We start from the raw sequence: 26,047 nt of genomic DNA, 5'->3' as shown, positions 1-26,047 counted from the left end.
AATAATTTGTCAAGTCGGCCACTCACGACTTCTTACATCGTTCCTTCGGACAAAGGGAATTTCGTTGGAAGAGCAGAGATTTCCCGTCTGAGCTTCTTGCTCGTCGCGTTTCCGCACAAGACTCGAGATTTCATAATTGCGCGAGTGCATTAGAGGAGCATTTCCGTCTCGCAAAATTGCGCGCCACTTGGAGAACATCGAGAAAAATCCGCATAAAATATATCAAGGGATTTCATGACGATTTTTTTAACACAGTGCATTTGGCAACGAACAACACATGCATTTAGACTTGTTATTTATAATATCTTCATAAATTTATTGGAAAAGCATTATCATTATTGTTAAATACGAAATAATATACGTATAAATGGTCATATCAGTTAAAACAGATATTATTATTATCATATTATTTATAATAAATTAAAAAAAAAAGATAATTAGTCATGTAAATATATTTGAAACTTCAAACGTTGTTTATGTTACATTATATCTAATATTCTTATGCACAAAATTTATCACTTTTACAGATTATCCTGTTTTTATCAGCAAAGATATTTATAATATATTATATATAATTGTATATTCAATCAAACTTCTTATGTAATGGATTTATTTAAAATGCAATATTAATCAATCACATTAAATATATTTTCAATTATTAAACGGTTGCAATTGATGTACATGTTTTTTTTTAATTCCACACAAAGTATCTTTCTATTCTAGACAATTGGAAGTTATAATGATGACATGATGTATGATATGACATATATTATTGACATGTATTATTGAATTGTAATAATCGACTTTTAATGGATGACGACTCAAGAAGCTCAACGGAATTTTTTTAGTTTAATTAATAGAATTTAAACGAGGTTACACAAGCGGAAGGCGTCACTGCGAGAACTTAAGTTTCGTCCCTTTCTTATACGTATTCATGTTCTCGGAAGAACGGCTTATAACTCTGATGTATAATACAAAAGATCAAAGTTGAAACTCGAGAGGAAATCTCGATCTCAATTTACAAAAATTAAAAAATATATACTTTTCTTCTATTATTGTAGATAATATTTTAAATTCATCCATGCCTTCTAAGAAATTTTCGTTAATAGAGATATAATGATAATTGACAAATAATTAAAATCTTTGTTAAAAATTTAAAGAAGCTCTCTAAATTTATAAATTATATTAAAAAGCTTTGTAATTTATACCAAATTAATTTTAAGATATTTTATTAGCAAGATAGCTATAATCTAAAAACGTTATATTCATAAATACGGGGATTTATATGTAATTATATCTATATAATTATGAAAGATAACATATGTAAACAGATATTATATATTAATTGTGTTATTGCATTAATCACATAATTGGAAAATAGAAATCATATTGAAACAGAATCTCTGTAAAATCTAACTGTTTGTTTTGTTGTATACACTAAATGGAGACTCGATAAGTTTTTAACGTTTTACATTTTCCCATCAATCGGAAGGCAACATTTTACTCATCGTATTCTTTGACTATAAATATGGAACACCATTTTGTTTCCATTTTGCTTTTATCATCACGCTTTATGTCGTTCGTGCGATGCTTTATTTCAAATATCAGATAGTCATTTTATTTCTTTCAGCGCGAAGCCGATTTTCAGCGTAAAATCGAGACGGATGTAGCGGATATAAAATGCGTCATCGAGATACAGAAATTTTCCATTGTACGATAAATAATTTCTCAATAATTGATGCCGTAAATGTCACGTTTATAGCACATCAATATTCATTTATCACCAATTGTCAAGTAATATTACGCGTCGCACAATAAAGTGAACGTTATGGTAGGAAAAATCTATCAATAATTTTACTTTTTCAATAATATTATTAACTTTTTAATAATATTAAAAATTTTTGAAATGTTGTTTCAAATATTATTAAATTTGTGTAATTTAAAATAAAAAAATAAAAACATGATTATCTAACGACAAATATTTAGACAAAATAAGAATATATTTCATTTTACATTATTCTTTCAAACACGATCTTTATAAATAATCAAGAATCATCATAGTCAATTAATTAATTTCTATAACTTCCGAGCTATTAACGATTTAATAAGCAATAAATATTACAGTGCAAAAGTATTTGTACGGAGAAAATATTTTTTAAAAAAACTTTATTTTTTAAATATAGATATTATATATTTTTAAATATAAATATATTTTTTAAATATAAATATAGATATTATCCAGCGAGAAATTAGTCATCGAATTGATGTCAAATCGATATCGATACGATGATTTCAACACCAATTCGACGTCGATTCGACGTTTAATTTACGATCATTTCTTGCTGGGTAGTTACAACAATTTATTTATAGATAATAAAATAGACTGTATGTTTCTTAACATTATAAAAATATATCATCTGAAAAATAAGCGAAAATTAAAAATTCCATTGTGTTTGGATGCTCAAAAAATATTCGTACAGTCGAGAAATTTAGCTTCTAAAATCAGAAACATGCGAAGCTCGTTTGTTTATGTTAGGACAGAATATATATTATGAAACAGATATTTCATGTAATTTTTTTGTTTAAAATAGAAGAGATATAACAAATGGGAATTGCGAAAACTATTCTTTCATATTCAAGCGATAATTATCTTTTTAGCAACAAATAATGACAAATAAATTACTCACCTATGATATTCCATGCCTTTCAAGCTTTCTGCTCCTGACAGATTCCTTCATTATGCGCACACGTGTAGATATTCACACACATTCACAGCACTCGCGAAACTCGATTATCATTACGATTAGACGTGAAACTAATTAATTATCAGAACATGACAATTACACGATATTCTCATTAATCGCAAATTACAATGATCTTATTACATGTATCACATTTACGTATCACATTTCGAATAATAAAGTAAAATAACACAAAAGAATTCAAATCACACGAAGTTAAAACTTGTTAAACATTTGCTATTGTAAATTATTGTAAATTATTGTGAACAGCAAATCTTAATAAATATTCAAATATATCTTGCTTGAGTCTTTCTCTTATATTTTAATCCTTTTATCAATTATGAGTATTCAATTTTGAACAATAAAAATTTTTATCTTTTTGTACAAATTTTATTATTATGTTTCAAAAGCCTCATTTCGAATAATAAAAGATAATTTTGCACGATTTTGATCTCATTTTTACTTTTACACTTTTAAAACTCAAATCATATAAAAACACAGTAATGAAAAGGTGAATTACGTATTGACAATAAAATTAAATTCTTCCGTTTTATGCTTTCATAAAATAACATACAGATCACTGGAGTGAATTGCAATAATGAGCAATGCGCGGAATCTCATGGTAAATTGCACATTTGTCAACGATTATTTTGAAAAGTAAAAAACAGATGCTTGCTTACAATGGGTGCATTCAGAACGACAATCGCTTACTGAGCGCTCAGTGAGTTTTTCCATCTGGCTGGAATATTTCATTATATCCTAAAATATAGACTAATCAGATAAAAGAGCTCACTGAGTGCTCAGTGAGCGATTGTCGTATTCTGAATGCACCCAATCAGTGTTATCAGAAAAATTTTGATTATCTCTTTCATTAATTTGCTTGCTGTCTTTGTACGATACTAGGATACGCTAATATAATATGTAGTTTATAGAAATGGATCCATTAGTTACAAACGTAGGTACAAATCTGTTTACAATTGACGCGCCGACCGTTAACTTGTGACGCGTACGGCGCCGCGGGCGCGCTATTGTTTATAGTTTACGTCACTGCTACGTCACTGCGTGCGACGAAGTTCGAGTGAGCAAGCAGCGGCGCGAGCTGTTGTGTGTATTATGTCTCAAGACACGACCGCGACAGTTATTAGAACACGTCAAGTGAGATTGTTAGTTTAGTACTTACTGATAACTACACGTCTCACACGGTTAGTTAAAGACTTGTATAAGCGACTGTTATTTATCGAAGCATTTGAAAAATTGTGAAACGAATTCATTTATCGTTCCTTACAATTTAACCCTAATTATACACATTTCTTTTCTCTCTCGATATACTCTCGGATCTCATCTATATATTTGTACCGTAACTTCCATAAAAATAGACATATTTCAATTAATTTTTGTTTCAATTGATGAAAAAATGATTAAGGAACAAGTCCATAATGTGTAAAGTCGATAGAATTAAGGAGCTTCGAAATATATATAATAGGCTCAAAGAAAAAGGAAAGTTCCAAAACGCAAAAAAAATCTTAATTTAGCAAATTACTCTGAGACCTGTATGTATAGCTAGAGTTAATATTAAAGGTATTAATTTACTTTAAACATTGTTAATTAATTGTAAAAGCAGCAGTCGATCGCTCTTATCTTGGCTACGTTCGGAAGCTTCACTCGAATATCCGAATGTATCAATTTATCTTTATTTTACGTCTAATGAATGATAAAGATAGAATGATGATTAGGGCATTCGGGTAACGTTTTCAAATGTAGCTCTTCGGATCCAATCACATTCAACTATTAATTAAAACACTCAGGAAATATACAATGTAATACTGAACGCACTGTCTTTTCGTGAGATTTACGGGCAATAATTCTATTAATGGTATTTCTATTAATTCGATACGCGAATATGTCTATTACTAAACTTTATCCCGTGTTCGCTGTGAAGCATAGAGTAATATACAAACTGTTAGACCTGATTCAAGTAATGTGAAACTTGCGCATAATATATCAAGCGTACCGATAACGATTTATAATAGATTTTTAAGCTTTAAGCCATAAGGAATGGAAAAATCACAATCAATTATTCTCTTCGCATTCGACTGTAGTTGACAGTAGTCAATTTCTTCCTGCTTAAGGTTTAAAACATCTATTGTAGATCCGAACTAATCAACTTCAAGTCACTTCAAGCGTAAGGAACATTCGGTCTATATAGTTACCTTGTATTTGCGGCGGAATTTTCTCGCACGTATCGTGACGTACAACGCGCGTTATTGTTTACATCAAAAGTTTTTTTCCTGTTATTCACATGTCGACATTTAAACAAAGTAGGTAGTATTACGCTTCATATTATTATTCGAAATACGCACGATCGGATAGTGGAAGACGAATCTATGAGACATACTTAATCTCTCGCGTACGATTTTCCTGAATTGACGAAGCAAATGAATAATTTATAAGCGCGGCAAAACAAACATTCATTATTTAGCGAGAAAATCTGTTATTATTTGGAACAGTTTATTGCTCTAAAATAAGGATAGACGGAAATTATATAAATTATTACAATATGGATCTCGTATTTTACTCGATAACGCGTGGAGTATTTTTATAATTCAATAAAACTTTCTGTTGTTTAACATTTGTCCATTACGTTAATTTGCGAGATACGTCGAGCGAATTACAGCTTCGTATGATCAATGTAATTTTTGTTGCGTTATTTCGTTGTAATATAATAAAATAGCATCGCTTTCGCGGGAGTGTCATAAAAAGTCGCACGATGGTTATAATTAATACCGTGATATTAATATCGCACGTAATCGTAATTAATCGTGTTTTCGCGAGTGTTTTATATGTATATGTGCGTGCAACGAAGATCTTCTGAGAGGAGAACACCTGATAGGCACGTGTGACGACGAAGCAACCATGACGTGAGTAATTTATTTATTACATTCTTTATTGCAAAATTAATTGCTCATATTCAATTACTTTACGTGCGCGCAGTAACTATTTTATGAAAGTATTAATTATTTTAGAGACGTTGCTACTAATAGAATATACTTACTTGATATATTTTACAGATCGTCATATTTCAATGTAGTTTAATTCCACCGATGTGCATCGTATCGGTGAATAAATCGTATCGGTGATAAATCATACTTTATTTTAATTTTAAGTAATGGATCCGTGAAAATTGTATGTGATATACAAAATATAATACATTATCTGTAAAATATATGTTTACATACAAAGTATATATATTGTATGTACGCACGTATCCAATTTTAATAATAGCATAAAGATAATACATGTAACATTTCATAGATTTATCACTTTAAAGTGAACGTGTAGACAGATTAAAGTTAATATATAATTTCAGAATGGATTTGCAATATTCAATACATAGAATATCAGGCTGTACACAACGGTTGAAATGTTCATAAAATATTTAGTATGATTTAGCAAGTAAAGCAAACTCGATGATAAGTATTTCATTGAAACATCTATCAAAATTAATATTTTTTGAGATCTGTGTTAGGGTTTTTTTATCATATTTAAATTGCAGAAAAGCGAATCTTAAATATTTTTAATATATTTGTGTAATTATTATAAAAAGACATTTTAAATAGCTTATTCCAATTTAATTTTTAATTAATTTATTTATTTAATGAAAAAGAGAAATGAATTAATTAAATTATTTATTTTATTTTATTCTTGTAATGTGCTAACTTCACTCTAATGCTTCATAGTTTATCATTTATATTTGTTGATAAATAATTTGTTGTTAATAATTTTATTTATTTAAATTTACGTGCGACATCAAAATTTTTTTATTTCCTAATCAACTAATTACAATATCAGCTTATCGCTAAAATATAATGTATAAAAAATTAAATAAAATTAATGTTATAATAAATATAATGATATTATAATAAAGTTAGTAGCTTCAAAAATTGAAGAAGGATCACAAATTGACATAAATATAACTTCGAAGTGCATAAACTCTATGCAATGATATTATTCAATTTTTATCGTTATAATTATTGCAATCCCGATATCCGATTGTATTTAATTTCGGAATAACGCGAATTTTTTCGTGTTTCCCATATTTATATAGATTTAGCTCGACAAATGAATCGTTCGAACAACACAAAATACTCGATTCTATTATTAATGTTATTTTGCCCAATAATTTCTACATTTTGTACTTTAATTTTATCTTTTAGTTTATCTTTTAAAAGCAAAGCGTTCCCAATAAATAAGAAACAATTAATAAAAGAATGAGAAGAAGCCACAAAGAAATTTATACGAGTTCTGATTATTCTGTCAACCGATCGGCTTTGTAGAAAAAGTATAGTTGGTGAAAAGGTAGAACGAAATGTCAGACATGAATAGAGAAAATGAATAAGGCATATTAAAGGCGGTCATTCAAACGCAAATTACTCCCGCCTTCATTTTCATTTTGCAAATAAAGCGTAGCGAATCTTACCGGAAATAAGAATTTTCGTGCGCTTGCGAGTGTGTATATATTCTCTCTTGCTTTATTTAACCACGTGCATAAAATTGACTTTTTCTATCGGATTTTCCGCTCTTACGTTACCTTTCATTTTTATATTTCTTAAAAACTTAATAAATGAAAAGAATTTATATGTGCAAAGTATTAAAAGACCTAAATCGTATTAATAGATAAAATTTTGTAATAAGCAATAGCTTGTTAATTATTTTTAGAGACATAATTAAGCAAAATTTTCAAAATCTCAAATATCAAAATAATGATTCATTTTTTAATGTCTTTACATAAAAATAGGCACTTAAAAAGGAAATTGATTGAAATTTATTTTTTCAAAATTACAAATTTTTGTTCTTCTCAATTCTTTTAAATAGAAGAAATTAATTTTCTATTATTATTTCTTTTGTTCCTTCATCTTCTTATAAAATTTTACTGATAATTATTTGTTTTATAAGATTTTGCTTGAGAAGTGAAGACAAAAATTATATTATAGAATGGTTTATTAGTGTTCTATTAAATTGATTTCTTTACTGAATATCCAATATTGTTGCGTAATGTGATACTCGATAGACGCAACCATTCGAACACGTTTCCTAATTGACAGCTTTTTTCCACAGTAATTAGAAACGGTTGAGGAGCTTCTCCGTGAAGAGATTTCAAATTGGAAAGACACGGAACGAGGAATAAAAAGAAAACGATAACGAAACGGAAATTATCCCTATATAGTTAGAAGCGAAATGAAAAAAATTGAACTTTACGAAATATATATGCGGCATAAGTTATTATCGTATACGAGGTAGTTTATCACTTTTGACAGATGAAATTGCGTTGTTTGGCAAAAAAGCGTTTTCGCAACTTCTAGTGCCAACTATACTTTATTTTTTGTCGATTAAAATGTATAGAATTTACTTTTTAATTTTATATAGCACATAATTTTTATCTTATATATCACATATACGATCCTATTATATTGTTTATTTCTGTCGCCTAAAGAAACGTTGTTCCTTCATATGTCAATTATTACGAAGAATATTATTAAGGCCTCAGTAGTCTAAAGATTTAGAACGCTCGCACGGAATGCAAGAGATCTGAATTCGAGGTAATATTTTTTGCAATAAGAATTAATTATTTACAGATTTTAATATGTTATTCAACATTATTAAGATTGTTTCAAAGATGCGAATAAGCATCAAAAATTTGTTAAATTGCTAATCAATTTAACTCGTGATATTACTGCGGTAGTTTAGTAGAATTAACGTTTTCAAGACCGAAAAAGCATTTCGGCGCGCGTTTCTAGGGATTACATAGGAACCATGTAGTATATAAATTTACATAAGAATCATAGAAGCATTTTAGCTAGACTGTTTAAGGCTTTGATTTCTATAGTTTATGTTATTACATATATACGGTTCTATAATATATTATATTGTCTTATAATTATGTATAAATGAACTTACTTTACATATTTTGCATATATTCTTATAAACAATTTGTATTTGTTTATACTACGTGTACACACTTAAATAAATGAAAATAATATAATTTAAATAAATAGATAATAATATTATAAATTGATATTTGTAGGAAATTTCAATGCTTGTGATTTGATAAAAAACTATATAAACATTTTGTCTAAAACAACGTGTAAAATGCAAAAGAAAAGTATAGTGAGAAAGCAAAGAAGTAAAAATAAAGATATCTCTGCAGAATTTTATTCTACAATCTCGATATATGTATACAGCTTGTCTTTTCATTTTAGAACTATCAGATTTGAAAGAATAATAAATTTTTATTAATTAACAAGGAAGCAATATTTCTTTTTTTATTTATTTCTTTTATCTTGGATTTAATTTTAATAGCCATTAGGAAATAATCAGTTACATAGATATTAATTTTTTGTAACAAAATTGAAATAAATGTTTTAAATTATCCTAACATTACTATTAACTAAATAGTATCTATTTTAAAAGGAACGAAGCAATATATCATTCCTTTTTTTTACATAATTTTTAATTATGTTTTTAAATAAATTATTCATTTCACAACAAATTAGGTAAAAGTTTTTAAGAATTTTATTATTTGTTAACATTAGAAGAATCAATATTTTATTAGAAATGTCAAAGGTGCCAATTAAATAATTTTCTTTGTTTTTGATTAAGAAAGAGTTATTTTGATACTTATTTGTATTATTTGAATTATTTATATTTACATATTTTTAATCCTGTACTGTATTTCCTATATTGTTTAATACAAGATTTAATACAAGAAAGAAAAAAGTTGAAATGATTAGTGGAATCAATAAAACGGCACTATCAGTCGTTTTAATGTTCATATCATTGTAAACATTTTTGCAAGAAAATAAAAGAAATAAAAGAGTATTATGCAGTATTTTCACTAGGAATAAAAATTCATGATATTCGAAATTAACTGACCATATATCGCGTTATATCTGCCAAATGATTACAAAGAGTATTACAAGAGTATTAACGACACACCAGAGATATTTTTATACGCATTTGGATGCTATCTTCTATTCGTAAAGCTCGACATAAAGAAAAAAAATTTTGGTCCAAGTTATATTAGCATCGGGTCTACTTTTGCGTCTGTAAATTTATGTATATGTATAAACGCTTATGTAATGGAAGTCGTTTCCATTTAACAAGCCATTTTTGAAATGTTGTGGAGTGAAGTAGCGAGGCTTTCTTCGTATTTATATCGAGTTTCGCTTGAATTTAATGAGCTCGACAGTCATGAAAAGTTCATTCCCTGCATCGTATGTTCAATTTTAAAGACATGTATGATAATAGACAAACTATACCTCCGAAACTTTATTATAATAATTCAATGAAAACTACTGTTTTCGCAGTGCGCGCGCGGCAATTAGGAAACTAAGTTTTATCAAATGTATTATGTAATTAGAATGAAGATAATATGTATACGTCCTTACGATTATTACTAATTATTATAAATAGAAGAGAATATTAATTTAAATAACCCAATAATTTTTAAACTAAGTAAGTATCAAACGGTTTAAGAGTAATAATTTATTTATATAATTTTATTTTTATATTTAAACACTGCTAAATAATATATTTGTATAAAATTGTTGTAAAATTTTTGAACCCATGCATCAGAAATTATTTGTCTTTTAAGCCGTTTAAACTATTATTTCAAAATTTTCAATTTTAATATAAATAAAAATGAAAAATGTTTATAATCGTTGCAACGTTTTATCAACGAGTAACGTTTTTAACTAGTAAGCTTGTAATCCGAGATATTTTTAGTACGGTTAAATAAATCTCTTGATGGTGCAATATCGCATATGAATGCACGAGATCAAATAAAACATGCATCACATTCGACGACGTGTTTGATGATTTCAGAAATATTCACTTTCATAAAATCTCCATGAAACATTAATGGCGATCACGAGTCCGGTAGATGATTTATTCATGTGAGATGTTGGCGCGTTCCGGGCACGTCAAATGTTTAGCTTCCTGTAAAAATTCCATTTTCAATCTTCAAGGAAGTAACGCGATACCACATGACTGCAACCGTCGGTCGCCATTCTTAAAGTCTGCAAACCTCGCAGCGAATTACGATAGTGTTCGCAATGTAAATGTTTGAACTGTGGGCGGAGTACATGCTATGCGTGTGCACTCGTGAGATGTGAGACGTTGTTCTAATGGCTCCGAAATTGTATAGAAAGTTATGGCGCCTTGCAGAGATCTCTTGAAAGTTTCACAAGATGAAGCTCACGTCTCCGAAAGTTCCATCAAACAAGTTTATAAATGCCCGTAATTATTTTATAACTTGCATTACTAAATAAGATATAGAAATAGAACAAAATAAATCAATAACATTTAATATTTAATTTAATTTATTCGCAGAATATCAAATAAGTAATAGTCTATTAAAACACAGTTAAATTTGAGTTTATTTTATCAATAATAAATTTATCATATTTATTTTTATCGAATGTGAAAATATTGATTAAATTAAAAAATGAGGAACATGAAAAAATTAATTAAAAATTAATTCTTAATTTGTTATATGAGATGTTAAAATGGCACAATAAAATAAGGAATTAGAGTATAGTAATTGCTATATTAATTACTGAATTGATCTTTAATTAATATGACATGATGTTCACTGCTCGATAAATATGAATAAAGAACTTGACAAAAATAATATCGAAACACAGAAGTCACATAATTTTGTTTGAAAGCTTCGTGACGAGATAATCCTCACGGGTAACTTCGTGGTTTCAAACTAAAATACGAAGCGTCTCCCAAGACTATGTGTAATCCACGTCACTTCATGTAATGTAGCGTCATATTATGCGCGAAATATGTTACCACACGGGACGAAGCTATGACTATCATGGAACGTTTCAAAGGACTGCTTGTCAGTAACGCTAGATTGCAACATGAATATTATCACACTGTAATGCAAAACACACATTCACACATCTGAATATTTTTATTATTCTTCGAAAATTGTTCTATTTTAGTGAATTTTATTTGATACATTAAAAATATTCTATAAATTTCTACTATTGTTTTGCAAAACATATTTTTGTGACATTTCATGATAAAATCTATTAATTAAACCGTTAAAATCTATTAATTACGCGCAGTGATATTAAAAAAAAGTAATATTACGTATCGCTATGTATTTTAGTCTAGTAATAATAACACATATTTCCAATATTTTCTATTTACCATGTAGAAAATATGGGAATATTTTATAAAATTCTGATTATCGCTTTTACGCAGTACATCTCGATATGCTTGACGCGTACATCGAATTTACAGACAATACGGTATCTTAGTAGTAATAAAGCTACTGCAATGCGCTGTATTGTGAAGGTAGGTTATAGTTGAGCAGAAAGAATTGCAAAAACGTGCGCTCCATATTTCGATATTACCCCCTATATCCAACTAGTTAAATAATTAAATGCAGTGCGAAGATTGTAAAAGAGAGATCTCTATATAGTCAAAAAGCATTTTGTATTTGTGTTAAAATCAGTTCTTGTTAAAATTTTTGTATTAAATTCTTAACATATTTAAGTGTGATTATGATTGCTACTTACATATTTTGTATTAAATTAATGTTTCACATTTTTTAATATTAATAATTTATAAATAAATGAATATGAACAATAAAAACAATATATTTAAAAACATAAATTCTAATATAAATGTACATTAATAAATGTACATTAATAATAAAATATACATATTAATTTAACATATTAAATGTTAATTTTACTGAAGAAAAATATATTTTCTGAATTCGCTTCTCCAAATTGTCGCTTCCAAATTTTATGGTTTTTATGTTAATTTTTTATTTAATATTTATGTTGCTTTTTAATATCTTTAGCTGATTTTAAATTAACAGAAAAATTTTGGTGGACGATTTAGGATATGAAATATGTTAAGTTTAACACAAATTTTTTAACGAGAAAAATACTTCACACAAGCGATTAAATTAACGCTTTTATTAAGTGCAACAGACAATGTCTAAATATTAGAAAACAGATGAATGGTGAGCGGAACATTGATTAATAATCTGAAAAAGAATAAAGTCACTTCGAAAAATCACGCGTTATTTCCGGCTTACAATAATAAATATAAATCAATATGCTGATCGTAAATCAACTACTCCTGTTTTTATATCTACCTGCTTTTGCTTTTTATATATCGTATCACATTGCGAACATCGTTCTGTTATGGCGGATGTAGCTTGTACGGCAATAATTTTTCGTTAATGCACACCGATGTGTTGATGCGGATTGCTATGAAAAAATACGCTATTGTGTAATGTATGATAGTGTTGTTACGTTTCGCTAACTCAAATGTAGCTGAATTGTATACATTATTCGGATTTTTTAAAAATAGATAAAAACTACAAGGATTTTGTTATCCAAATATGATAACAGTGTTTAACAATACTTTGAAATTAAATATTTTTGAAATAAATTATAAATTTTTATATCTCAATATTTTGCTGTATTAATGAATATTAAAAAGTTTTTAATTATGAGGTAAAATTGCTAAAGCCAAAACTAAAGTAGTTTCCTATATTGATTTCCCTGTATTAACTATTGCTACTCTTGCATCACAAACAAAGCACATAATACGAACCACAAAGATCGCGTAGATCACGGGAAATGAACATGTCTAATCATTTCGAGAAAATCAGCAAACTTTCCTTCAACCCCAATACCGACGCAATTATCCGAAGTTCCGGTTTCCAATTGGCCCGTTTGGCTCCCGGATATTTCGTAGGTTGAACTTTTCCGCGTAGACCGATCCGGGTGACCTCCTTCCGCTTTTATTGCCCGCATTGCAAATTGGTGGTGTACAGAAAAAGTATACATATGCGAAAGTTTCATTTAAATCGCTGTGCTCGTTCAAATAAACCCATCATGATCTATGTAAAGGTTTGTGCGTCGCTCATTGTGATTTCCTGCAACTCGCCGCTCTGGAAATTGTTAGTTATCTGAATAGCATGCAATTTCAATATTATATTATGAGAGTAATGAGTTCTCTCTTGGTTCGGTTCGCCTTTCATTCATACATTACTATTATTATCAAATTGTATAAGAAAAATACTGCGAAGCCTTATTAATTTCAGCAATAGAAACTTATTGTTAATTGCACATTGGTTGCTTCATTCTAATGTATAATATATATTACCTGTGTGTGAATCATTTTATGCAACATTTAAAATGTAATACGTATTTATCACAATTTTGAACTGAAGGTGGGATGAATATCTCCAATAATTTATCTTTTCATTTCAAAATATCTTCTAAAATTATTAATTGAAAGAATCATTCTTTACCAAATCGAAATATTTGTGTTTAATTTAAGAGAATATCCGCTCCCCCTCCCCCCCCCCTTTCTCTCTCTCTCTCTCTCTCTCTCTCTCTCTTATTTCAATTGTAAGTTTGTCATTTTTAGCCATGATTTTTTATGATTTCTTTCTCGTTAAAATATAAAGTCAAGGATCTTTGAAAACGCGAATAGTGACAATCTAACCGACAGACAATGCGGAACGAATACAGGCGAGGTTCGGCGACTAAAGCGCGGAGTGCAAAATCGAGGTATCGCGGCTACGCGATATTCGCATACAATACAGCAGGCACTGCATCGGGAGGACAATGGTCCTTTTTTCGTTCAAATGGGAACAAGGGTGAAGGGAGAGCAACGTGGCGTGCGGCGTTAAAGGGAGGACGGACGGCGCGCGTGTACGAGGTACGTGGTAACGTAAATCATACCTCGAAATAGATTCGAACGGTCGATCGTGGATTGCGATGTTGGCGTGCCATAAACGCTCGAGCACAAATCCGATTCGCTCTGAAATCTTATCTAAAGCTGAGCGTTATGCTAAGCCTGGCTCACGATTACGTGCGGATTAGTACTTTCAGCGTTGTTAACGGCAACAGCAACGTTTACGAACAATCTTCACAAATACTACAATAATCTGCAGCTTTTCACATAATAAGTAATCTAAAATCTCTCATATACATTTACACATACTTTACAACAGAAGAAATTTGATATTAATTTTTTCGGAAATCGGAGATTTTAAGTATATTTATTAATTTAATCTTCCACGTGATTGTATTCCGAAAATGTTTTATTATATATTTCCGCAGATATAAATCAAACGCAGTGATTTTATTTCATTTTATTTTATTGTTATTGCACGTACAAGGTGACCAACAACGATGGCGATTTTCCAGATGATACGACCTTCGTTTAAACAAAACGCTTAATCGACGAGCGAGAACGGCGCGATGAAATCGTGATCAGTACGCGCAATGCACCAACAATCATTGCGCTCGCGATTCGTTTACTAAACGAATTTGGAAAGAGGACAGACATGAGTATTGTCCGACGTTGCTCACGTTAAATACGTCGGTTTAATTACCTATTGAACGCTGTAAACGAAGTTTGGTCGTACATATGTTGACAATGGATTCGTTTACTCGAGCGCGTACATAAATCACAGCGATGTCCGGATTATATCCATTACGATTATGAAATTTTATCACTTTTACGTTATTAACGGACCTTATTAACGGGGCGGAAACTATAGTTCAATGATATTACCATCACATGTTAGTAGATAAAATTTCGATTTTCATTAAGTGTCACTGGTTTCAATTAAAATAGGATTTTCAATTTCCTGATGGAATATCAATTAGGTACCAATTTTCCAACGACAACGTCCTACTCCCGTTTCGCTAAGGGAAAATCCTGATTTCGATTCCGCTTTAATTACATCTGCCCAACACTGATTGCCTATTATGTGCTTCTAGACGAGTCTAACAAGCTTCGAAGCTCTCTTCGCGAAGAAAGCTTTTTAGCTGCAGTATTCTCGATCTCCAATCACTATATTTAGCATCACTGTATGTTTTACAATATCTTGCAATTTAATAAGTTACAGTACAGAAACTATAATTTCAATTATAATTTTTTAAGATTCAATATTTATTTATTTATTTTTAATTTGGTTTTTTAAATTAAAATTTATTAGCAAAATTATGAGAATATTCTTTGCAATTTAAGCTTTTTCCAAAATAATATTATTAATATTTATTCTAAAATCATATAATTGAAACTTGTTAAATCAATTCATGAAAATCAATTTTTTTAGTTTAGAGAAAGAGAATTATTTTAACTTTAAAGGTCAAAAAATTTTTAATGGAAATCTATGAATATAAAATAATATATTCCTAACTTGATAAGGAAACGTTTTACTTTTTAATCGTTAATGTTAAAGCAAGTCAGGTATCTTATAAGAGATTTCCATAATTCGATGAATGAATAAAATATTGGCCGCGAGGAATCTTCCAAGGATTTTTCACAGTAAAGATATTCATCCTAAAATCTCTTGCGCGCGATATTCTCATTTAATTCGATCTTTTAACCATCTTCTTCGTCAGATCTAACGGATTAGTAACGACCCGAAATTCCTTATATCACGGCTGTTATATCTCGGATCTCGGTTTCCAATCTGCTTCCCAATCTCGCGGAACATCATTCGTTGGTACTCACTCGAATTCCAAGGCTTCTCGATTTCGTTGCCTTTGAGTTTATCGAGCAGATAGAATGTCTGTGTATGCGCTGTATCTATTTCGCAATCGCTCGAGCTGCAAAAATTTTATGTGGAAACCACCCACGAGACATGATATTCTAGTCTCTATAATAGGAATCCCGTTTTGGAGATGAACTTTGCAGCTGGTGAGAGGCGAACAAGTCTAAGAATCGATCGCGTCTCAATGCCAATAGTGATTTTCTCGTCTTACATATCTTGATAATTATATTTAACGTACACATAGTTTTTATTGCAATAATATTATATTTAATTTTATAATATTATTACTGCAATAATATTATAAAATTTTAATTAATGCTGTAGTACAATAATCAATAAAATTAAGATGAAAAATGACAATTGTTAAAATAAAATATTTAAAGAAATTCAATTCACATTTTATTCATAACTTACTTGTAATTTATTTCTTTTATATTATTTCTCAGAGATTGCTTTTCTAATAATATGTTATGAAACTATTATTATTTTTTAACGAATAATTACTTTTTTAAAAATTTGTTATTTGCTTTTAAAAATATTTTAAAAATATCCTTAGTTTACATTTTATACAATTAGCTGTTATAATTAATTCTTTTATATAAATAAACTACTTGATAAATATATAATCATATATAAGTACATTCTAAAAATTGGATAAAAAATTAGAATATAATTTTAGAGACTTATCTTTCATTTTGGTCATAGATATAAATCGCAAAGGAGGCAAAGAGAAAGACAAAAGGAAGTGAGTAAGAGAAGAAGAGAATGTTGCAGTCCTTATCAGTGAGGGGCAACACGTAGGTCTAATTAACTTCGCGTCGGTTCCAAGGATTTAATCCTGTGGAAAACTGTGCGCACCGGAAAGAGAAAACGTTAAGACTCTGCATCTTTCGCAATTCCGTGAAATCGTTCCCAGACAAATTGAAGATTTTCAAAGAACAGGCGAAGTGAAGATGTAGATTTGATTTTTCCGCTATCATCGTTACTCTGTCGCAATAAACAGTAAATTTTTCTAGTTAGGAAATAAGATTAGATATCATGAAACACAATCGAGATTTTCAACAAAGATGCGCTCTGTCTATTTATAGCTTCTGCGCAAAGTGCAGGAAAACAAGATTAAATTAACTGCAAGATTAAAATTAGACTAATTACCAAGACGTTGATATCTTATTCTACATAATTTAAAAAGAGAATTGGAGTATAATTAATCGTGAAAAACGAATCTCTTTATTAGAAACAGACTACGTTTTACTATAATTATACTGTTTATTCTATTTAATTATCGAAAAATAGATAAAAAGAATCTAATTATAAAGTTGGTGTAGTAATGTCTCATGTAATTTTGATAAATACAATACTTTCAAAAATGAGAGAAATGTATTGCAAAATTTATATTCATGATGGCTGAAAAATTTTTGTATATTTTAACAATTCCGCTAAATTTAGATCGAGTATTACAACGATAACAGAAAGTTATCGTTGTAATATTATCTTCTTCTGCTATTGCAAGTACCTATTTTATTTTGTAGAATGGGATATCAAAAATATTTTATAAAATGAATTACTTTTATATATTGAATTATAGTTGGAACTTAATTAGTTTGAAATAGTAAATTGTCTCGAGAGTAATTGGCCTTTCAACATGCGTGTTTGGCGCAACAACTTTGGCGTCAACAACTGCGAAATGCGACTAAATCATGAAACGACACTTGCTATTCGTTGACAAGTTGTTGAATCAAAGTTCAAAAAATAATTACGCGATACATACGTGGATTTCACGAATTTAATATTCACAGATTTGTCCAATGTCGGTTTAAACGCAAACGTGTTATTTTCGGGTGGTATGCGTTTATCAAGCCGCATAATTGCCGTTCTCATCGCTCTTCTCTACAATTAACCATTTAATTTATTGCGACAACGAGTGAAACGTTTGAGCATGGCTATTCCGATGATGGTTACGTAAAACGGATGGACATGTTAAAGCCCGAGCAAAGGTAATTTATCGAGCACTTAGTCCCTACAGTGACGTCATTTCTCGGAGCGTGAAAGATAATCTATCATTGTGTAGCCAGACAATCGTGGATCAGGATTTGCTTTCACGATTAAAACAGTTCATTAAGGTTGAAGTAAGACGAATTACTAGTCTATAGCACATGATCAATATATTCGTCTAAAAAGATACGATGTGACGATTAATTGGATCACGGAATATTTTTTCTGCAGATTTTCCACAGATTTTTTGTGAGAATATTATAAAATATGTAAAGAGTTTCCAACATTTCAAGAAATGTAAGCTTTAACATTAAAAAACTTTTTTTCAATATTTTAAGAATAGCGTTTACGATATTGCAATATTTCGAAAAATAGACTTCAAATATTTCGATGTGAATACTTACTTATATTTTTGTCCCTGTATTGCGGCCGTGCATCTCCGATAAAACAGACGAACAGCATCCACACTATGAACCAGCACGTTCCCATTTGGACCTGAAATAAGAAGCGATTCTGAATAGATTTAATTAAGAATTCAATGGTGCAGCATACAGCGCTTTAGTTTCTTTACGACTGCAATGTTACCACAGCTTTGTTCGCGATCTTTTATTCTTAAGTAAGGCTATTCCGATGCTACGCAGTAATAACATAAAATAAATATTATAATGAAACAAATTTAATTATGTATATGAAATTAACAGTTTTTGAATCCTTTTTTACTTAATATAAAATTCTTTAATTAGTTGCATCAAGGTCTTGGAAATATCTACTTTAATTTTCAATTAAAGTAGAATAAAATAGAACAGATCGATATATATGTGTATATATATATATATATATATATAAAGCATGAATGTATATAAAGCAAGTTTGTGTTCACAATAAATTTTGGTCGCTTTTGCTTGCTCGGAAGGAGTGTCGTCGTTTCCTTATACGAAAACTTATCGTTTCCTCATTGCATTTCTTCCGATTCATTATTGTTCTTGCAGCGAAGTTCTTCCGTCCAAAAGGATAACCATTTTAATTTATAAAAGTTCTATTACAATTTGAAGTAATTGAAATATACGAGATGTCTTTGACGCAACAATATCGCTCAATTGTTTCGCTACTTTTAACACAATAAATCTTTGGTAATTGTATATCTTTGACAATTTTTCTATACGATTGTCATTGTGCAATTTCATGCAATTTTAATTTTACCATTACCTACAGCAAATATATTCGTTTGCGTTCTGTAGTTCGAGGAGAAGATCGATGGTTGCATTCGCACGTTTCTATAACTACGTCGGATCATCGATCCACCTCGTAATCGCTGAAGGGATAATGCTCCTCAACCGTCGAGACCGGAGACGATCCTTTGTGGCAATTGCGCGGATAATCGAAAACCGAGAGAAAGAGACACGAAGTATAGGATTCGCTGCGGTGGAGCACGGTTGAATATTTCCGGGTTTCCGGCGGGCGTGCACGGAGATGTTATAAAATATTTCTTTGAGGATTTCGACTGTGAAGATATATATTTTATTCGACAAGCGTTTCTGCGCAGCACGTATTCGGATCTCTACGTCAATTTCCGCGAATATTATTCGCGAACCGAGCATGAAAAAGTTCCCTCCGCGTGAAATGACGACAACGACGACGATTGCCATGAAATTAACGAGATTTCGTTGTCACGATAATACCAGCGTGCCTCTGCGTGTGCATTTTATTGTTATTTTCGAAAGAATGCGCGCTGAACGTTCTCTTCTCATTTCGCGACGTAATACCGGAACGTCAACTCGAAAATGTCAATCGTTTCCAGACGGCTAAAATCGCTCAGCAAATTGCTGAGATAAAGATCCGAAGATATAAAAACTATCACTGACATTGGATCACGTTGGATTTAATAAAAATTTTCTCTATGTCTTGCCTCTCATTTATATTAAGATATTTGTCAGAACATATTTTCATTTATGAAGAAGTACGTTCGATTAATTAAAAAATGTATAACGTTAACTTTTTATTTAAATTTATCTGCATTCTGTATATTTAATTTGAATAAGGATTAGCGTATAACTTTCTTTAAAAATACAATAAGATCAAAGACATACGTATTGTTATTGGCGTTTTCGGAAAACGTGCAGTCATTCTCGCGTTTCATCCACTCACATACATTTCATGAAGGAGCGAGCCAGAGTGTGTCCGAAGGCTAGACATCTCCTTGCTCGAACAGTGGTGGGTATGTATCCTTTCCGAAGGCTTATCTATGGAAAGAGATGCCCTTTCCGGGGAAATCCCCGGAGGAACATAAAAGTTCCTATATTCCCTCGAAAAGAAAACATCGTCTAGTACTCGGGGAGTGCAGGTCCTCTTCTCGACCCCAGGATCATCTCGACCAAGAGAGTACACGAATACACGTGATCTCGCGTACGCACGTACAGTCACACGCACCCAACGACAAAATGACACTTACGCGCGAAGTGGTAACTTCCACCTTCGAGGACCCATCCTTCGAACCTTCATCGATCACTATATACCTGCCGGGGTCAACTTCTTCACGTATCTCGTTTCATGGTTAGCCAGCTCGAAAATATTTCCCATCCCTTTTCATTACGACGGAAAAGAGTGATTTTAGTGCCGTCGCCAGGACGCGAAATTTAGAATCCGTTCTACGGAGATAAATAAAACGTATTCTCGGGTTGCTGCGGTCGCAAAAATCGAAGATATAATTTGCATAATTAATAACATAATTTTGCAATTTTAAATGCTTCAGGAATGAAAAATTTATTTGCTCCAAGGGAAATGCCATAAGTTGAAATGCAAAAATCGAAATTGCTTGGAAATAGTAGCGCATAAATCAAAGGTATATTTTGCAAAATTAAATAGCATAATTTTGCTATTTTAAACAATCAAGGGATGAATATGTTTGTTTATACCAAGAGGAAAATCCTTCAAGGGTTGCATCGCAACCGGTCTCACGCTTAAATCATCATAAATAAATTATACAATAATGCGCTATTTATGCGCTCTTAAAATCCGAAAAAAAAATTTATGTGTTCATTTTGTTTAGCTGAAAAAAATTTTTTTGTGGGGAGAAGGTGTGTGGGATGTCAAATCAGTACTTCCTCCCCCACGTTAAGGAAAATCCGACTTCGGATCCTACCTCAGACCTAACCCCGGCCTAACCGTCAACACTTCCCTCTTGGAGCAAACAGTCATATTCATCCCTATATCGTTTAATACAAATTCGATTTATGTCCTACCGTTTCCAAGCAATTTCAATTTTTGCGCTGGAAAATACGCTTATGACACTTCCCTCTTGGAATAAATAGACCTATTTATTTCTGAGTCGCTCAAAATTGCAAAATTATGCTACCTAATTATACAAAATATATCTTCGATTTATGCGCTACTATTTCCAAGCAATTTTTGCGCTGCAATTCTTATCGTTCTTCCCTCTTGAAGCAAGCAGATCTAGGGTAAGATCGCCCAAGAGTGCGCATTGCTCAAAAGTCCGTATTAAGCTTTACGATGAAACTATTAGATTGTAAGAGCTGTAATTTACACAGAATATTTAGTTTGCCAATAGTCTGTGTATAAAAAATCGTTGTGATCGTTACAGTAATAAAAAGGGTATTTCAAATTTTATGATTTTGACTATTTTCTTTCCATATTTTTTATGGATAAATCTATATTAAATTGCTTTGTGAATCTGTACTATTTATATTGTGTACATGCATGTCTCTGCTTCATATTTAATGATATATTTATTTAAGATCTATAATAATTTTTATATAGTTATATTAAATAAAAAATGACACGTTGACTCAAGAGTTTGCACTTGAAAACAGTTCAAAAGTTTACACATGAGCAGCATTGGCAAACATCGATCGTGAGTAACAATATCTTGTAATGGTCTCGATTCAAGTTCTAATTTCGGGGAAAATTGGATCCAGTGCCAGAGCTTTACAATGATCATTTAAGAATAAAAAAGCATCTTGATAATAGAAAAGCATTAAATAATAATAATAATATTTCTTCGTATAGATAATTAAACATTTTCTGACCAATTTTTTAATTAGAAGTTCTATATATACATATATATAATTTTAAAAATATTTGGTGTTAATTAAAAATAATAAGCTTAATTGCAAACAATAAAAGTCTTCAGAGAATAAAAACTCAAAGGTGCTTGAATCATATAAGTCTCGAATAAAAACAATTGACAAAGTATAAAGAAACTGAAGCGCTGCCAATAAAATCGACGAAAGTATAATAGAAAGATTTGCGAAACGAATTTAGCGATCTTATTATGTCCAACTGAGTAATAATTAGAATTCTTCATCGCTGAGGATGACAATAAGTCTTCCAATCAGTACTTCCACAAGAAGATCTTTCGATCGAATAATTCCTTCGCTAAGCAACTCTCTAGAGATTAAACCAGATCCACACATTTCAAAGAAATATACTTTCTTGAGGAGTCAGAAATGATGATATACACAACGTATACATACATATTTATATTTATCCTTCGCCAGTTAAAAGCAATATTATATTAAGTTTAAGCATATTATATTAAGTTTATCTAAATACTATATAGACAGTGTTTCGCATCATGTCTTAACGCAGCATGTCTTAACAAACACACTACCGCGTCTCCAGTAAAGATATTTATCTATAAATACGATTGAAATATGTACATATATACGATATATTAGGTGTTGGAATTAATTCGTAGCGTTTTTTAATGAAAGAATGTTATTTATTTCACATGAGCATTAAAAAATACATTAATGAAAGTACTTCCCATCACTTGTAAAACGCTACGAATTAATTCCAACACCTAATATATTTAAAATATTAAAAAATAATTATGAAAATTTGAAATAGAAATATTTAAAATCCTATTTTAATAACAATATTGATGTATTAATACTTTCGATTCATTAAAATCTTAACACAACGTTAATCGTAAAATATAGATTACTTAACCCGATTTTAATTCAATTATGAATATCGATTTTTTAATGTGAAATTACTAAAAAGTCTATAATTAATATAACATTTGATATTAATTATTCTTAAATCCAAATCACAATGAAAATGAAAATTTTGCAAAGCTTAGTAACTTTGGTTAATTTGGATAAGACTAGAGTAAATGCGATACGTGTGAAACAATAGCTGCGAAATAAGTAGAAAGATAAGAAACAAAGCAAAACAAGAATACGATAAGACACATCTGGTACGTTTTTAAGCTGGGCAATATTTCACAAAGGAAATAAAATTATGAGAATTATGATTTTTTTACAATTATTAAAACAATTTTATTTGCCTAATATAATATATCAAATATTAACAGTGAATAGATCTTAATTTATTTTTATAATTTTACTAAAATTAATAAAATTAATAAAATTGTTCATACCCATTTATTTTCATTTTGCTACTCTCTAAAATTTAACTTGAAATTTCGCAATGTAGCGAAACGCGACGAGATGTTATTTTGCGAAATAAACCGTAAAGTAAACAATTTGCTCGTTAATCGTAGGATTAGAAGATTATTAACAATAGCATGGCAGCAATAATCATAATAAATAGCGCTAGCTAACCCAGTGATAGTAGAACAAATATCCGGGAATGACTTTCCCAAGCTGCAAACGATATTAAAAGTTATTAATGATGGTCACGGCAACCTTCATTTCGCCTTATTCCTGAGGAGAGGCGAGAATTAAAGGAGGTGTGAACAGACGGAAGGATAAAACTAGAAAAAGAAAAGACCATACCAAGAAAAAGTTCAGTTTTCTTCTCTCGTAAAAAGTTCTTGCGTCTTCTCTCTCGCGGTAGCATTTCTTTGAGAACATCCGTATACTTACTACGCTACACTATACTGCAGTTCTCGTTATTATCTCACTGCTGCCATAACGTCATTCTTAAGCTTCGCTATCGTCTGCTTTGTCGTTATTGCGCGCCGGAAGCAACGTTAAGCGCAGAGTATAAATATAAACGATTGTCGGAAAGAAAGAGAAAAAAAGGCGAAAATAGCCAGCTACATTTTTGCACCGTAATCGTTGCGAACTAGAAAGCTTGCAGGACGACAATGAACGCGAAACTGTTTATGAACGATGGCATCGTTACCCTTCACTTTCTAACGGAAAATTGTGTAGAGGAAGGCAAACAGAAGAGGTTCTCAAGGGATCGATATGTGATGAAACATTAAGATTAGCTCTTATGACATAGAAGTACATTAGTTACGGACAGTCTGGTATCTTTACATAGATACACTATATGGCAGTGACGAGATAGTCATTTTTTTCAGCTCTTTAGATATACATATATCAAATAATACATAAAAAATTTACTAAATTTTAATAAATATTTGTTTAAATAGTACTAATTAAACATTTACTTATAGTAAACAAATATTTACTTAACAAAAAATGATACTTGAATCAAATTAATAGTTATTGTATCAAATAAATATTTACATTCAGTAAGTATTTAATCAAAAAAATATTTCGTAAAATTTAATAACTTTCTTTCAGTATATACAATTATAATGATTATAGAGCGTATAAATATTGAAACGCGTTTAATTTTAAGAAATTCTGATTTTAATGTATATAGCTATGCAATCTTCATTTATTACGTTTGACATTGAATATATAATAGTGACAAAGTTTAAGTACACTTTAAAATTATATTGTATATAATTATATTAAAATTATACTTCTCTATTCTAAAGATGCATTAGAACTAAGTCAAGTTTCATTTTCAATTCTATCGCAAGTGCTACTTCAATGCACAGCTTCCCTATCACTGACCAAAGGTTATTGTGAAAAATTGGTTGGGGTCGTTCAGACATTGGGATTCGGGTTAGGGATCAAATCGTAACGAACCTTCGATCCCGACCTCGCTGGGTAGTTACCAGAAATAAGTCTAAGAAATGGGATGGGAACAGAAGCGAATAATCCGTCCTGGCACAAATGATGGCAAAATCGATCCACAAGCGACACAAAGCCGTTTTATGCCCGACCAATATCGGGACGTAAACCAGAGCCGTTCTCTTCGCGATGTTCCAGGGAAAAAGCTTTAGCGACGATACGCCCGGATATCTGTGGTCGCGCTTCTTCTCTCCCTATTTATTCGCACGAAGGGGAGAGATTTTCTTCTGTAGATGGAGATGGCAGGAGGAAATAGAAAATACGAGGCGCCGAGTAGAAGAATGCCGTAACCACCCTCAAGCAAACTCCATCGAATCGATTCTATGCTTGCCTCACATATATGATCGTTCTTTAGGCCACGTCTTTTCAGACAATATTCCTTATTTGTACCAGATGCCTTTCAAACTTGATCTCCTATCTGCCCACGCGCTTGTATGTCGGCATATACTTAAGACTGGCGAAGCAAAGTAATCAAAGAGGGATGGAAAAGAACGAGGTCAAAAGGAAAATAAATAGCAGTTTGAATAATATGAAATGAAAAACTTGATCGCTGAGATCTTGGCTACGATGTAATATATACTATAATATTGCGCGCAATAATCGTATATTAGTTACCGATGAGCTATGCCAAATATTCTCTGAGTTTATAACGGTACAACAAATTATATAGAAATTTTTTAACAAGAGCCGATATACATATTTAAAACAAATGAAACGAATCTTTTTCTTATATAATAATTATATAAAAAAAACCATAAAATATAATAAACAATTTTTACTAAAAA

General features: G+C 30.5%; 1 protein-coding gene across 1 annotated transcript in view; it reads right to left on the bottom strand.

Annotated features, from left to right (window-relative positions):
• LOC105143244 (salivary C-type lectin 2) overlaps positions 1–26,047 on the bottom strand; it is a 103,594-nt gene that overhangs the window by 56,146 nt on the left and 21,401 nt on the right. Inside the window, exon 2 of the mRNA XM_087406440.1 lies at positions 18,750–18,840. Coding sequence (XP_087262566.1) covers positions 18,750–18,834 — 85 coding nt within the window. The 5' untranslated portion in view covers positions 18,835–18,840. The remainder of the gene's footprint in view (positions 1–18,749; positions 18,841–26,047) is intronic.

Source organism: Acromyrmex echinatior, chromosome 5, assembly GCF_024713525.1.
Source record: "Acromyrmex echinatior isolate Ae372 chromosome 5, ASM2471352v2, whole genome shotgun sequence".
Classification (NCBI taxonomy): Eukaryota; Metazoa; Arthropoda; class Insecta; order Hymenoptera; family Formicidae; genus Acromyrmex; species Acromyrmex echinatior.
The sequence above is the reverse complement of the archived record's forward strand: the minus strand, read 5'-3'. Positions and strand labels throughout refer to the sequence as shown.